Raw genomic sequence first — 14723 nt, 5'->3', positions numbered from 1 at the left:
TCAGTCTTGAACTTAAGGCATGCAGCTAAAATAGTCTTCAGAAGAAGAAAATTTATATCTCTGAAAACATAGGGAAGAAACGGGGACAATGTGTGGGAGCTGCCTTTGAGGCACATTTAGGTTTGATATCAAGAAAAACTTCCTACCAATGAGATCTGTCTCAAAGAAGGAAGGACTGCCCAGGAACCTCACATATAAGGTCTCCAGGCAAAGGCTATGTGACTACTTTTCCAGGATGTTGCAGAGGATTGTTTTCTATGAGTTTGTTTCTCCTCTGATGAGGGATATCAAGGTTCCCAGAAATAGTCATTCCCCACAATGCCTTAGGTATTCAGCCACTGGTGAACAAACCCCTCTTCCCCTTACCAAAATGTTCCCTAATGTGTGACATCCATCTTCTTGACTGCAGCAGAAGTCCATTACTTCTGCTGACTTGCCTGACAGCTTGTCACTTTTGATAAGTGATAAAAAAAATATTTCATCCTTCCATACTGGGGAAACGAGACAGATTCTTTTTTCTTTGAAACTAAGTACTCAGCTCCTACACACCAAATGAGTAATGTGAGTGGGTAATGATAATGGCTTAGCTTTATGGAGCACCTTTCATCCAAAACACACCAGTGCACCTTGAGAAATGTGGAAAGAAATTGGTCTACCTGTCTCAATCAGAATCACTTAGAACACAGAGTGGCAGGTTAACTCCCCCCACCCCCTGCTCTTTTTATGGCTTGGGAAACCAAGACACAGATCACCAAGGTTACTAATTTTTCCATTGCTCTATGCCCCTAGCTAGCTCATGACACTAAGAATAACCGTAGGAACAACAGAGAAGCCATTTGTCCCTTCTCTTCGGGACTTTGTTCTCTCTAGAGAGAAACTGAGTGGTAAAGAGTTAATTCATCAGAAAAGTTAATCCCTATCAAAGGAAATGTGTTATTCCTCCCAAGTAATAGGGTTTCAAAGAATCACCCAATCTCAGGGTGGGAAGGAACCTCAGAGGCCCCTTAGTCTAACCCAGATCTGAACAAGAACCCTCTCTGCCAGTTGTTATCCAACTCAAATACCTCATTAGCCCCCGAGGCAGCCCATTCCATTTTTGGACAGCTTCAATCTTTGGCGTGTTTTCCCTCTCATCAAGCCCAAATTTGTCTCAGAAATGTATACCTACTGCTCCTAATTCTATCCTCTGGGGTCAAGAAGAATAACTGAATTTCTTCTTCTCTGTTACTGTTTCAAATGCCTTAAAGCAGTTGATAACATTCACACACACACACACACACACACACACACACACACACACACACACACACACACATTTTCTCTTTTCTAAGTGAAACATCCCCAGTCCTTTACCTGGATCTCAAGTGACAATCTCTACTCATCTAGCAGTCCTGGTCATCTGCTTCTAGAGAAATCCTTGCTTTTCTATTTCTTCTCTAAGATATAGTTTGACCAGAGCAGAGGACTGTCACCCTTCTCATTTGGGACTTTCTACCTTTCCTATTGGACTCTAACTTCACATTAATGTTTTGGTCTGCCTTTTTATACTGTTATCTCATATTGAGCTTGCAGTCCACTAAGACCTCTGGACTTTGCTCACCTTAATTGTTGTCTAGCTATGTCTTCCCAGACTTTGAGCGATTGGATTTTTTTAGGTCACATGTAGGACTTTATGTCTAGCTTATCTTTCTAAGATCTTCAGATCTTTCGAGAGGCAGGGGAATCGTGATTCAGTCCTCTAAATTACTCCTAGTAATCTGCAAATCTCATAAACATTCAATTTATGCTATCGTCCTAATCATTTATAAAGAATATTGGACAGGACAAGACCCACAACCCTAAAAAATAACATTGGTTTATTAATGATGGCCATTTGACACCATCTTCCTCCCGACTCTGAATCCACCCAATATACAGCCCACATCTCTCTATCTTTTCCACAAGAATAGTAAAAGAGAAGTAGTCAAATGTTTAACTAAACCCAAGTTAAGCTATATTTAATGCATCTCTTGATTCTGCAAATTTAGTAACCTAATCAAAAAAGAGGAAATCTTGTCATTAGTCCAGTATTCCCTGATCTTGATGCAGCCATGTTTTCCAGATGTATCGGCTTATTGTTTCCTTTTTCTAGATATGGACTAAGCATCCCTTTAGTAATACATTGTTCACTGGCCTATAGCTTGCAGACTCATCTACCTTTTCTTCTTTCTGAAAATCAGGACGTTTGCCTTTTATCGTTTTCTCATTCATATTGGGGCTTTGCCTAGTTTAAATTACAATTCTCAGAAGGATCTTATGCAGAGATTCATAGTGTGAATTTCAAGCATGGGGCTAGGGAAGGCCATTGTCTAATTATATTATGTAGGTGGCCACCTACTCTGACTGCCTATGAGATCACAGAAAAGTATGTCACACTTTTCAGTGAAAAGACCTAGAAAATCCCAAGAAGCAGATGCTAGATTCTAGCAGTGTAGACCATGTGTAATTATTCAAACAGGTTGCACAGTGGATACAGTGCTGGACTTACAATCACAAAGACTTCTCTTCCTGATTTCAAATCTGGCCTCAGATATTTACTACCCAGGGCAAATCATTTAAACCTGTTTGCCTCAGTTTCCTTGTATATAAAATGAGCTGGAGAAAAAAATGGCAAACCTGCCTCAGTATCTCTGCCAAGAAAACCACAAATGGGGTTACTAAGAGTCACTGAAAAATGACTGAACAACAAATTATTTAAAATGGAATTTCTCCAAATAAACCAGAATTAATCAAACTTCTAGTATCCTATTCATACCACTATATAAAAAGATAATATTGCTGCACTGTTTAAATATTCTTTCTGTCTCTGTCTCTCTCCCTTTCTTTTCTCTCTTCCCTTCTCACCTCTTCTTCCCCTTCCATTTCTCTTTTTTTTCTCTCCCCCTCCCTCACTCAGGTCCAAGTACAAGGAATGACTGGAAATATCCAATTCGATACTTATGGACGCCGTACAAATTATACAATTGATGTGTATGAAATGAAAGTCACTGGCTCTCGAAAAGTAAGTAAACAAACTATAAAGTCACTGAAGAAAATGGGCCACATGTTAATTCTGATGCACAAAGACAAACATAATAGAACACCATGGGGAGCAAGACTATTCATTGGGCCATTTCTATTATCCAAGTGGCATTTCCACATATTTGGAGAAGGAATTATTTTCCCCTTAAGATCATCCCTATCCAAGCACAGCAAAGTAATAGGTTTAAGAGTGCATGAGCTGTTAGGAGACAATTGAAAATTAGATGTTCTGTCAATATTGCAAAATATGCCTCTGGATCTTTTCATCCTTGTCAAATCCCCATTGGGAATTGGGGGCTATGAGAATTTCAGAACCCAGGAAAGTACCTCTCCATTGAGGTGAATTCTTGGACATAGAATGTCCAAGCTGGTTGGGTCATTTGAACACGGAATACGGGATATCGGAGCCAGGAGAATATAGAACATTGAACATCAAACGCCAGAGCCAAAAGAACAGAGAATACCAAGCTGGGTAGGGCCCACAAAACTACCTCCAGTAAACACCTCATTTGACAGGTGATTTGCCTCCACTCATATTTCTCATATTTCTTAACTGAGCAGGGGGTAGACATTAAACATCCTCTTGCACACACATCAGCAGGGTTATTAAGCACTAAGTACCATACCTTGTGTCATTTCTATAGGAAGCCCACTGCTTCCTTAGACTTCCTATAGCAGACCTCCTTGCAGTTCCTGGATGGGAGAGTTACAGAAAGAAAAGGAAAAAAAGAAAAGAGTTCTTCACACTTCAGCAAGATAAATTATTTCACAAGATATAGGAGGTGTGAAAATCCCCAGAATGAGGAGATACCACACCTTCATGTGTGTATGTGAGGTGGGGGGCAGGGAGGGCAGAGACCAAATCTATCCTGTGAGTAAAATTCAATCAACTTTTTTTTCTTTATATGGCTTTACGGCAGCCATGGAATTCTATCCATCACTTACAGAGTGATAAAAGAAGTAAGCAAGTAACACGTCTGATCTTTGCAGGCTGGCTATTGGAATGAATATGAAAGATTTGTCCCTTTCCTGGATCAGCAAGTCAGCAATGACAGTTCATCTTCCGAGAATAGGACTATAGTGGTGACAACCATTCTGGTAAGTTCTTGAGAGAGGGGGTGGTTTTCTTTCTAGCAAAACCCAGTGATTGTTTGAAAACTTTTAGTAGAGTGGCTCTAGGTCAAAGAGAACGCCCCACTCCAAATCACTGTGATCCCTCCTTTCTCCAATGGAGAAGAGAGCTCCCCAATGGGAAGATTCCCTCTATTGCTACTCATCCTCCTCTTGTCCATTTTCCCATTGATCCTCCAGCTTCTGGGGGTCTATCTACAAATCTCTTGACATTATATAGCTACCAGTGGAGGTTGGCTTTTTACCCAATAAATAATGAGGATGATAATTGTTAACATTTCTGTGGTACTTTAAGCATCTGCAAAGCACTTATTAGCAATATATCATTTGAGGCTTACCAACAAGTCTGTGAGGGTAGGTACTTTGGTAAGACTATGCCCATTTTCCAGCTACAGAAACTGAGGCTCATAGAGATGAAAGGATTTGCCCATAGTCACACAACTAAAGGTTTTTAGAGACTAGAACTTGGATCTTCCTGACTTTATCCTCTCAGTCATGTTGCCCATCTTCTCAGCTGGTCCTGTTGTATTTATTTGCTAATATATTTTACAAAAACTGGTTCTGTGACCCTGGCTAAATCTCTTCATGTTTTGGTACACCAAGAGAATCTTGAAGACTATCAATTGGAGAGAAGCTGCACTGGTAGAAGAAATTTCCTCATCTGGGAGTTCCCTAATATCAATGAAAACCCAGTTCTAATCCCTCTCTCTAATATCCTGCTCATTGCTTTTATGGCCACTGAGATGATGAGCTTTCATGTGGATCGGGGCTTCATTTCATTGACTTCTTTCTGCCAGTGCTGATCAGCAACCCTCCAACAACTCCCAGAGCTGTCTTGAGACAGGAAGGTGACTTCCAGGGGTGAAACAGATCGGGTCCTTGAACTCAGGGCTCCCTGGCTCGTAAGCTCACTCTCTGCTCATTACACCGTGCTGCCTCTTGGTTTGTTTAAAATGTCAAAATAATGACTAGGAGGTCCCATCTACCTATTGTGATCACACCTTAAAGTTCTATTAAATCTTTTGTTTTTGAGAAGCAGCATGTTCTTAGGGAAAAGGTCCTGGGTGTAAAGAAAACAAACCTGGATTCTAAGCCCAGCTCTGCTATTTGCTAGGTTTGGGCTCTTGGGAAAGTCCCTTAACCATGCCTCCCCCCATAGTTTTCCCCTCTGTTGAATGGGGAGAACAGTTTCTTTCTTGCCTTTTCCCAGGGTTAAAACAACATGAAAGCTTTAAAAAAAAAACAACCCACTTCCCACATGTCAAGTATGATTATTCATTCAATGCCTGCTCTAAAAGGATTCCACAAGGGCTTTTCAAAAATCCATTTGGTCCATTTGTAGGGAACAGAAGACAAATCGATTTCATAGAGCTTGAGGAAGATTACAGAGTTCAGGCAAAACTCATTTATTTAGACTTCACTAATGCCAAATCGGGGAACCTTCCTGGGGACAAGGGCAGACAGGACTGGAGCTAGGTTAGAGTTCTCCTCTAGACTTTTTGGGGGGAAAAAATCCTAATCCGTTAATAAACTGTTAATTTACAAGCTAATCAGAAGTCACCAAATCATCCTTGTCTATTTCTTAAAGTAGCTCTGAGGACTTTTATTCACACTGTTTTGACCATGTCTAGTAACAGGGAGCATTCAAATTCATTTGAATTTTATTTTCTTCCAAATAATCCTATAATCCAGACTTTCTGCCAGTTTCAGCTGACTTTCTCCCCAGATAGCATGGATTAGTGAGTGCCAATTGACTTTCTTCTTCCACCTCAGAAAGTCCATTTTTTTTTCTTGGCCCTATAAATCCCTGAGCCATCAAGGGCTATTAGCCTCTGCATGACTGAGGGCTATACATGTGGACAGTTGGTCCAGCTCCAGGATTCCACATGTAGAAACCTCCTCTATGGATTTTTAAGCTTTTACGGAGCAGCTGCTGAGTGCCTGGAATAATGGTCCAGTCCAGTGAATTATAGTTTAAAGGACTTTTACCTATGGATTCAATGTAATGACAGCCATACAAGCACTAAGCCTTCTCAGCTATAAGCTAAGGAAGCCCATGCTTCTAGATTAGGTGCTTCTCTCACTTAGGATCGTTTGCTTGAGCTAACTTTTGATCTTCATTTTGATCCCAAAGGAATCTCCCTATGTCATGTACAAGAAGAACCATGAGCAATTAGAAGGTAATGAGCGCTATGAAGGCTATTGCGTTGACTTAGCCTATGAAATAGCCAAGCATGTGAGGATCAAATACAAGCTGTCCATTGTTGGAGATGGGAAATATGGCGCAAGGGATCCTGAGACAAAAATATGGAACGGCATGGTTGGGGAGCTTGTCTATGGGGTAAGTTTTCATTCAACCTTCTTCCCCACGCTTTCCATTTCAAGCAATTAAATTCAACCGGCATTTGTGAAAGTCTATTATGTGCCTTAATAATACAAACAAAATAGTTCCTGCCCTCAAAAAGCTTACTTTTTATTTAGGGGAGAGGGGAAGGGGAAGGAACAAATGTTGCCTAAAGAAGCAAATGGAGGATAGTTAACCTGTGTTGGATTACTTGTTGTCTAGAGGAGGGAAGGGAAGGAGGGAGAAAAATCTGGAACACAAGAGTTTGCAACGGTGAATGTTAAAAACTATCTTTGCATGTATTTTGAAAAATAGAAACAAAAAATAAATGAATAGCAAAACAAAAAAGAAATGTGGAGAAGTGGATCTAATCACTAAGGGATGAAAAATAGACATCTTGCAGGTAGTACTTGAGCTGAATCTTGGAGGAAGCTAGGGATTCTACAAGCTGGTGGGAATAAAAACCTTCCCAGGCATAGGGAGTAGAGAATGTGCAAAGGCATGGAGGCCAGAAATGGAATGTCACATACTTGCCAGTTCAGGTATAAAATAACATACATTACTGGGAGAAGCTGAGTTGAAATCCCATCAATATCACTACCCAGAGAAATCATAAACAAATCATTAAACAAATCATTAGATTTCTCTGGGCCTCAGTGGTCTTATCTGTAAAATGAATAGGCTGGACTGGATGACATTTTTTTAATTAAAGCTTTTTTTATTTACAAAACATATGCCTGGGTAATTTTTCAACATTGACCCTTGCAAAACCTTCTGTTCCAAATTTTCCCCTCCTTACCCCCACCCCCTCCCATAGATGGCAGGTAGTCCAATGCATGTTAAATGTGTTAAAGTATATGTTAAATCCAATATATGTATACATATTTATACAGTTATCTTGTTGCACAAGAAAAATCAGATCAAGAAGGAAGAAAAAGAAAAACTGAGAAAGAAAACAACATGCAAGCAAGTAACAACAGAGAGAGTGAGAATGCTATGTTGTGATCCACACTCAGTTCCCACAGTCCTCTCTCTGGGTGTCCATGGCTCTCTTCATCACTGAACAATTGGAACTGATTTGAATCCTCTCGTTGTTGAAGAGAGCCGCATCCATCAGAATTGATCACGTATAGTCTTGTTGTTGCCGTGTACAATGATCTCCTGGTTCTGCTCATCTCACTTCACATCACTTCATGTAGGGCCTTTCTGAAATCAGCCTGCTGCTCATTTCTTACAGAACAATAATATTCCATCACATTCATATACCACAATTTATTCAGCCATTCTCCAATGGATGGGCATCCACTCAGTTTCAAATTTCTGGCCACCACAAAGAGGGCTGCCACAAACATTCTTGCATATATGGGTCTCTTTCCCTCCTTTCAGATTTCTTGGGAATATAATCCCAGTAGAAACATTGCTGGATCAAGGGTATGCACAGTCTGATAACTGCGCATAGTTACAAATTGCTCTTCAGAATGGTTGGATCCATTCACAGTTCCACCAACAATGTATCAGCATCAACCAGATGACTTTTAAGGTCCCTTCTATCTCAACATCTCCAGTATTTATGATCCTATCATTTTACCATTCAATCAGTCAACATTTATATATTTATATGCTGGGAACTGTGCTAGGTGCAGGTAATTCAAAACCAAAAGTGGAAAATGACCTTCAAGAGGCTTCCATTCTATGGATGGAGAGCATGCAGAAATTGCAGTTGTAGTCTGAGTAGGCTACATGAGAAGGAGCTTCAGCCTAGGTGGTGCCAGGGAGGGTAAATAGAGCCATTGAGATAAGATTCAAGTCCTCTCCAATAGCAGTGCTAATGTTGATCTGATGATAATTTCCTGAACAAGAGGTGGAAAATGGGCAGGATCTCTAGAGGTCTGGATCTGGAACAAGAGGGCAAATGGCAGGACGCCCAGGCTGTCCAGACTCTGGCATCCCAGTGGATGCATGCATTGGACAATGCACATCTGTTTGGTGGGGGATGTTTCCTTTCTCTCTGCTCCAAAGTCTACCCAGTTTTTCCTGGCACTTTTGGAGCATCCATCTGGTCCTTACTGGGTTATATAATAAAGCTTTATGGTGCACCCAGTGGATCTCTCTGGCAGAAAGGAAGTTCAACTCAAGGCCAGGTCAAATTTCGTGTGCTCTCTGAGTCGATAATAATCTTCAAAGGCATCCTGAGGCCCTGAGAGATTAAGTAAATTGCTTAGCATATGTCAGAGGTAGGACTTGAACCCAGGTCTTTGAATCCCCCAAAGAAGAGCCAGGTTATGGCAGACTAACTAACTTGCTAATGAGCTGCCAGTCCCTAAATAATGGAAGCATTTGGCCATAAGAACCTCGGTTCCTATAGCACTTACAGAAGGTGAGGTCATAGGATCTATGTTTCACATAGAGCTGAAAGGAAACTGAGAGTATTGGCTGCTCCAACCCCTTCATTTCCAGAGGAAGAAACTACGGCTCACTGAGCTTGAGTGACTTGGCTAAGGTCACCCAGTAAGTAGCAGAGCCAGGACTGGAACCCAGGTTTCAAGATGCCAAATTCAGTAGTTTTCCCCTGCACCACATATTCCTCAAAGATCAAATGTTCCCCCCCTCCTCTCTGAGCTCTTCCTTTGGGAGCATTACACTGTAGAGATAGGGGGCAGGGACGGGAGGGGAGGGGAAGCCCAAGAGAGACATAGGGAAGAGGGTAGATGATGTACATTTTCACTCTTAGGACTCTTAGTTCCACTCGTAGACAAGTCACTTGAGAATAAGACAGGTAGGGACACCCCCACTGGCATAATTTCTAGAATAGAGAGAGGAAGAGAGAACGTGTGTGGGAGGGAAGTAGTCACCTTGCTGACATGAGCATGACACTTGGATTTTGGGAGGCCTCTGTGTCGTGTCCTGTCCCATCCCACCCCCGCAGCGGCAGCCTGCCAACCAACAGCTCCTTAGCGGTAGTCTGAGCAAGAGATGAAGTAGGCTCAGGCCAGCACTCAGGATGGGCCTTTGAAGCTAAGACAGCCCAAGGCTGAGGCCCTGGAGGACCAGGATTCCCAACTGGCCTGTGTGATCAGGGCTTTGGCCACATTTGCTAAGCACCAACTATGCTGGAGATTGGCTCTCAAAATCTAAACCATTGTCCAATGTTCCTGTCTGATTCAGGGACTCGATTGCTCCCTAGAAATGAGGGGGCTGGACTCAGAATATAGGGGAAAGAGTCCTGGCAATGCAGTCAGGAGATCGTGTTTTAATCCTACCTGCTACATTTCTCACCCAAATGACTTCAAGCAAGTCACTGAAATTCCCTGAGCCCCAAGGAGCTCCAAGAACCATGCGTTGCACAAAGTAGGCATTTGATAAATGTTAATCGAATTAAAACATAAAGTACAATAGAAACATTGTGTTAAACTCCCTGGAGCTCAGTTTTTTGAGGTCCATTCCCATCTAAATTCATGATCTTGGGACTCAATGTATGATGTTGGCCAAGTTTTGTTCGTGCCTGCCTCAGTTTCCTCCTCTGTAAAATGAGGGAGTTGGACTAGAGAGCCTGGCGGGGCTCTAGATCTTTGGTCCTAATAATATTGGGTCATCTTTAAGGTTCTTTCCAGATCTAAATCCTACAGTCCTCTGAATAGAGCCAGATTGTGCCCTGAGGAAAGGAGTCTACAAGGAGGCAGGAGGAGGCAGGGGTCAATCTAATAGCAAAGAGCCAGGTGCAGGCAGGAGGTGAGTCCCAGAGAACCGAAGCAGCTTTGGGGTAAGGGAGCCAAGTACAGCAGGGGCAATCTGTACAGCGCCCAACATCCACAATCCCATTTGGGAGTTGGCCAAGAGCCTCACCTTCAGCTTGGCTGAGCCATCTGTCCTGTAGGATGGAGAATACCAAGGACACCAGTGACGGAGTGCAGACTCGAAGAAAGCTTTTAAAGAGGGCTCATGGTCTGTGCTAGTGAAGCAGTGAGAAGGAGTGATTCCAAGGGGATTGGATTTGCCTTCCAAAATGGTTTCTTCTTTTCCAAAAAAATTATAGTCAAAGTTGATATTTGGAGCACTCAGGAGCTATTAAAAAAAAAGTCAGCGCCACCCAATGGGCCCCATTATATAAACTCTTCAGAATGTTATGGCCTTAGAAACGGCCACCTGCTTTGAGCAGCTTGTGTTGGGAATTGGCTCGTAAGTATCTGCCACCACCACCACATAGGCTCCGTCCCAGCCCTTCGGGACCACCAGTTTCCCTGGCTTTCCATACTGTACACGTTCCCAGGAGAACAGCAAGGTTCAAAGACTTTGTGCTGGCAGAAACCTCAAAGGTCATATAGTCCGGCCCCCTTATTTACCAAATGGGGAAACTGAGACATGAATTAACTTACCCATGCTTATGTAAATGAGATGATGGCAGAGTGGGGACTGAAACTTCTGGTCCAGGATTCTTCATGAGGTACCATGCTAGATCAGCTTACGAAGCAGGGAAAAAAGGTGGAAGGCAGTAGTTGTGGCCTCTGCCTTCCCAACTTGCCTGGCAAAATTGGTGAGATGCCCACAGTGGCTTTGTAAAGTGGAATATAAACCCATTTCCTTTTTTCCATTTTTCCTTTGTCTTCCTGGCTCCAAGAACCATGCATCGCACACAGTAGGCATTTGATAAATGTTAACTGAATTAAAACAGAAAGTGCAATAGAAACATTGTATTATTAGTCAGAATTCCCAATTAAGTTGCCCTTTTTGACAGCCACAGTACAGGAATAACAGGTTTATAGTGACAACCTTAAGTCCTAAAGAAAGAAGAAAATATGATCTACTCCATTTTCTTGGTAAATATACTTAATGTATTCCCATTATTAGCTCATCTCTGATACAGAATTGTCACTTAAGATCTCCAATTTGACATTGTGCAACTTAGTATTTGCTGACTTGGATACATAATATCTGTGAGGCTTTTGATAACCGAGCCTTATCTATAAATTTAGGGACTTAAACAAAGTGGCCTCTGAGGTCTCCTCCAACTTTAGAGCTGTGATCCTATGTGTCACCTTGAGTAAGTTACTCCCCTTACCCAACCTCCATTTCCTGTGGTGTAGAATGAGTGTTCTGGCGTAATGACCTCTGAAAATTTTGATATCTAAGATCTCAAAAGAATCACGGAAATCTTTAACTATCCAGAACCTTCCCCATTCCCTGCATCACCCATGACAGATCAAGTCAGTGTTTGGGACAGGAAAGCAAAATGCTCAAATCCTTAAGCACCTGGAACCCAGCGTTGGAGTAACCATAAATGGAGGATGGTAGAAGTAGGAGAAATGGCATTGCCTGTGGTAAAACTTTCTCATCAGGAAGCAGCAACTTCCTTTTCTTTATGTTTTATAACTCTAAGGCTCACAACAGAATCTCTTCATAACACCCCAGTGAGGCAGGGAATAGGAGTGAATAAAATAATGAATGGATGAAAAAAAGTATTAAGCACTTATTAAGTACAAAGCACTGTGCCAAGTGCTGGGGATGCAGATATAAAAATAAGATAGACTCAGCTCTCAAGAAGCTCCCATTCTAACAGGGGAGACAACAGAGAGAAATATGCAGTCACAGGGCAGATGGAAAGGCCCCTTTGTCCTGGGGGGGAACGGCAATGAGGCAGATCATAATGATGCTTCTTTGATGTCATTTCCACTGATAAAACCCTATCTATTTCTGTTCTTGAACCATTTGACAGCATCAAGAACATTGATGCAGGGGAGTGTCGTCATGAAGTGGGGGCTTTGGCCCTTGCTGAGGCTGGTGGCAGGACACATCTCCACCCTAGTTGCTTCCCTGTAGGTGAGGGCTAGGTCATTGTCACTTTTTTCACTGGTCTCATCAAAGTAAGGAACTCCTATGTGGAAATTGTTTCTACTAACATCAATCATCACCTGATCTTCAATTTAGATAATAGTGACACTGATAGTAATAATAAAAAGCCAACATTGATATAGTGCTTTAGGATTTGCAAAGCATGTTACAAATATCATGTGATATATTCTCACCACAATCTTGGGAAGTAGGAATTATTATTATCCCCATTTTACAGATGAACAAATAAGGCTGAGAGAGGTTTAATGACTTGGCAGAGTCGTTAGTAAGTGTCCAGGGCCATACTTAAATTCAGCTTTCCCTGATTCCAGGTCCAATCCCCTATCCAGGATACTACTTTACTAATTGCCTGGGGAATTGACTTCTGCAACATTCAGGGACTTGGATAGAGCAGTATGTCAGGGGTGGTATTTGAACCCAGGTTTTCCTGACTCCTTGCCTGGTGTGCTATCCACTACAGCACCACCTAGCTAACCTCCGTACATATGTGCACACACAGGTATGAAGGTTGTTTAGAACAATCTGCTTCCAACCCAGCATAACCCAAGGCATAGGCTTCAAAGATCTTCCTGGGACTCTGATAAAGGGCAGTCTCACAAGAGGCACCCAAGGGAGGGATCATGGTATAGTGGAGTCCCATGACATAGCTTCCAAGTCTGGCCCTGTCACTTACTATCCATAGGAAGCTTATCGCTTCCTGAAAGCAGAAATTGTTTGGCTTTTGTGCTGAATATCCATGTCCTAGCATAGTGCCTAGCATTTCATAAATGCTTGTTGATTAATTGATTGATTGGGTGACTTTTGGGTAATTCAACCTCTTTGAGACTTAGTTTACTCTTCTGTGAAACTTTGGGTCCCAGAAGAGGAAACAGAGAAGTGGCTCATGTAGGGAGAATAACTTCACTTTATCTTTGAGTTCCCTCTTTATTCATCACCCCAGCAACAAAAGGGTTTGCAATAAATTTAAGTGAAGGATTCTGGGAGCTGTGAAAGAGTTCAAATTGCAGTATTCAACAGAAGCCCCATGCATTCCCTTCAGTTTTTTACTCTGCCCCCCAACTTCAATGGGAAGCTTGGGCTCTGTTCTAGAAATAGAAAGGATCAAAGATCTAGAAGGGACTTCAGAAGCTACCTAATCCAGTCTCTCATTTTGCAGATGTGGAAACTGAGGCCAGGAAAGGGAAAGGGACTTATCCAGCATCACACAAAAGATCATAGACCTCGAGCTGGAAAGAACTTCAGAAGTCCCCTTCACTTTGCAGATGGAGAAACTGAGGCTCAGGGAAGCATGCCCATGGTCGTAAATGGCAAAAAAAAAAAAAAAAAAAAAAAAGTTTTCAAACCCAGATCATCTGATTCCAGAATGAGTGTTCTTTCTTCTTTTCCACTCTCATGTGAGCCTGGTGCTGGGCCTGAGCCTGAGCCTGATATGGCCCTAGATCTGCTTTGTAACCTTTCTGGGAGCCCCCCAGTGGAGATGCTGAGAGCTAGTTTGTGCCTGGTCCCTATTTACCTTCTATAGTGCAGCCTACTGGGGGGTTGAGGGTAACTTAGTCACCTTATGGATTGCCCTGAAGAATTACACAGTGGCTTTCCTCTGCACGATGGCTAAGCTGCTTTATGCTCACCTTTTGGGGCTCTTCTCCTTTATCCAGCTGTGCCATACTTCTTCTGGGTGCTTTGGAAAGCTCAGCTGGAAGGCTCCTCCCTTCTCTGGGCCAGGGCTGCTTTCTACATCAGTGAGGCTTAATTGACAGCAAGTTTAATATACTTCTTCATTAGAAATTCAGAGAAGGGCCCTACCCTGCCTTTATTAAAAAAAAAAAAAAAAGCTCCTGGGGGAGAATAAAGCAGATAGAAATAAATGCCCAGTGGAAGAGAGAACCCCAGAGACTGAGGAGAAGAGAGCTTTCTTCTAGTCATTCTTCTGGGATTTCTAGAGTACTTTAGGCCAGGGATGCTTCTAAGGGCACCCAGAAGTCCCAGGGGATGGCTTCCTCTTTGATGGGCAAACGGACCTCTGCAGCTAAGATGCATACATGGCTCTTAGAGACTGTATTTCTTCAGCTCTAATATGGAGATAAAATAGTGGAACAGTAGAGAGAGAGTTAGCCTCAGTTTCCCCCTCTATAAAACAAAGGAGAATGTACTATATGATCCACAATATCCCTCACCAACCCTAAAATCTTGTTCATGCATTGTCTCTGTGACCTTGAGCAAGCCCCTTCCCCTCCTGGGGTCTCAGTTTCCCAATCTGTAAAATATGGCCTAAATGGCCTCTGAGGTCCCTTCCTGCTCTAGTTCTATGATCCCATAACTGTAAACCCTCTGACCTATATTG

The 14723-nt window shown here is 42.3% G+C and overlaps 1 protein-coding gene across 5 annotated transcripts in view; it reads left to right on the top strand.

Annotated features, from left to right (window-relative positions):
• The window catches only part of GRIA3 (glutamate ionotropic receptor AMPA type subunit 3), a 274320-nt gene that overhangs the window by 181624 nt on the left and 77973 nt on the right, over nt 1–14723 (top strand). For all 5 annotated transcript variants that reach the window (XM_074277576.1, XM_074277577.1, XM_074277575.1 and 2 more), the window contains exons 8-10: nt 2936–3040; nt 4051–4158; nt 6326–6532. In XM_074277576.1, coding sequence (XP_074133677.1) covers nt 2936–3040; nt 4051–4158; nt 6326–6532 — 420 coding nt within the window. The remainder of the gene's footprint in view (nt 1–2935; nt 3041–4050; nt 4159–6325; nt 6533–14723) is intronic.

Source organism: Sminthopsis crassicaudata, chromosome X, assembly GCF_048593235.1.
Source record: "Sminthopsis crassicaudata isolate SCR6 chromosome X, ASM4859323v1, whole genome shotgun sequence".
NCBI classification, from domain to species: Eukaryota; Metazoa; Chordata; class Mammalia; order Dasyuromorphia; family Dasyuridae; genus Sminthopsis; species Sminthopsis crassicaudata.
Note: the sequence above shows the minus strand (reverse complement) of the source record. Positions and strands in the feature narration are given on the sequence as shown.